General features: G+C 36.6%; 1 protein-coding gene across 1 annotated transcript; it reads right to left on the bottom strand.

Moving 5' to 3' along the window:
- Window positions 1-234: 234 nt before the first annotated feature.
- On the bottom strand, window positions 235-846 carry LOC112194282 (40S ribosomal protein S15a-1). Its single transcript, XM_024334531.1, has 2 exons — window positions 714-846; window positions 235-431 (listed from the first exon to the last, which is right to left on the bottom strand). The coding sequence occupies exons 1-2, from the start codon at window positions 844-846 to the stop codon at window positions 235-237; spliced, it is 330 nt and encodes a 109-aa protein (XP_024190299.1).
- Between the last annotated feature and the right edge of the window lie 378 nt (window positions 847-1,224).

Below are 1,224 nucleotides of genomic sequence, written 5' to 3'. Positions count from 1 at the left end.
TGATTCCATCAGAGACATGCTACAAAAGCATAATGGTATAGAAAAAATGAAAAGTTCGAGCCATATATTGTTAATTATTAGAATGTGATTGAATATCAAACACAACCGATGTTGTAAGACTGGTGAGTGACAGACATATAACCTTGAGCATCAAAACTGAAAGGGCATAAATGGTAAGAGTTAAAGACTAATAATACCAAAACCGCACTATGAAAGATTTAGAATTACCTGGCTTCAAGAAAATAGATAATCCAAAATCAATAGTTCCATCTGTCTTGACGGAAGAAGTCTAGCCGTCCAGCCTTCAATCTCCTTGACACCAACATCAAAGCGAGGACTGATAACCCCACACTTGTTCAGCCTCCCATTGAGTTCAACCACAATCTTTCCAGATCTGTGGTCATCAACATACTCAAACTCTCCAATATAACCTGCAGAATTTCAGACCCAATAATCATACAACCAAACAATTCCAGACCCATTAATCACATAATAGCCAGCTTCAGAACCCATAATCAGATAAGTAGCTAATCTCAGACCCAGTAAATCATCTAACCAAACAATTTCAGACCCAGTAATCAGATAACTAAGCAATTCCAGACCCAATAATCACATAGTTCGATTAGCACAACACACAACTCCAAAAGTACACATGAAATAAAGATTCAAGCTTTATTTTTCAAAATACAAAAAAGAGTGAAGAAATTACGAACCGTGCTTCTGCATAACGATAAGGAACTTGATGATGACCTTGGACGAAGGCCTGATAATGACCTGTCTCTTGCCCCTCTTCTCTGCGTTGTACATGCTCTTAAGAGCATCATTCAAAACGCTGACTCTCACCATTTTCCCGCTTCTTTTAGATCTGAAAGCACAAGAGAATCAAATTCAGAGTCAGAAATCGTGATGGGTCAGCTGTTATTAATCGATTCGTGCATTTTGTGGAGATGGGTGGAAAACAAAATCCAAACACTTAGAAAAGTATCCATCAGATTAATCTACAAACGATCAATCATAATGTAACTTTATGATCAAAATTGCAAATCTGACGTCGAATCAAAGAATCAAAACCTCAAATTTTAATCAAATCTGGGAGATGAGATTTGAAAACCAAATTTTAATCAAATCTGAAAGATGAGACTTAGCCGAAAGGAGAAAGAGAGACAACAGAAAGATGGAGAAAGACAGAGTGAAAAAAAAAAAGAGGATAAATTAGAGCAAACC

Source organism: Rosa chinensis, chromosome 3, assembly GCF_002994745.2.
Source record: "Rosa chinensis cultivar Old Blush chromosome 3, RchiOBHm-V2, whole genome shotgun sequence".
NCBI classification, from domain to species: Eukaryota; Viridiplantae; Streptophyta; class Magnoliopsida; order Rosales; family Rosaceae; genus Rosa; species Rosa chinensis.
This window is presented reverse-complemented; position numbering and strand designations above follow the sequence as displayed.

Coding starts and splice junctions, on each gene's coding strand:
- LOC112194282 (XM_024334531.1), bottom strand. CDS start 846: ATGGTGAGAGTCAGCGTTTTGAATGATGCTCTTAAGAGCATGTACAAC. Junction 432..713: donor TATCGTTATGCAGAAGCACG/GTTCGTAATTTC, acceptor GAAATTCTGCAG/GTTATATTGGAGAGTTTGAG.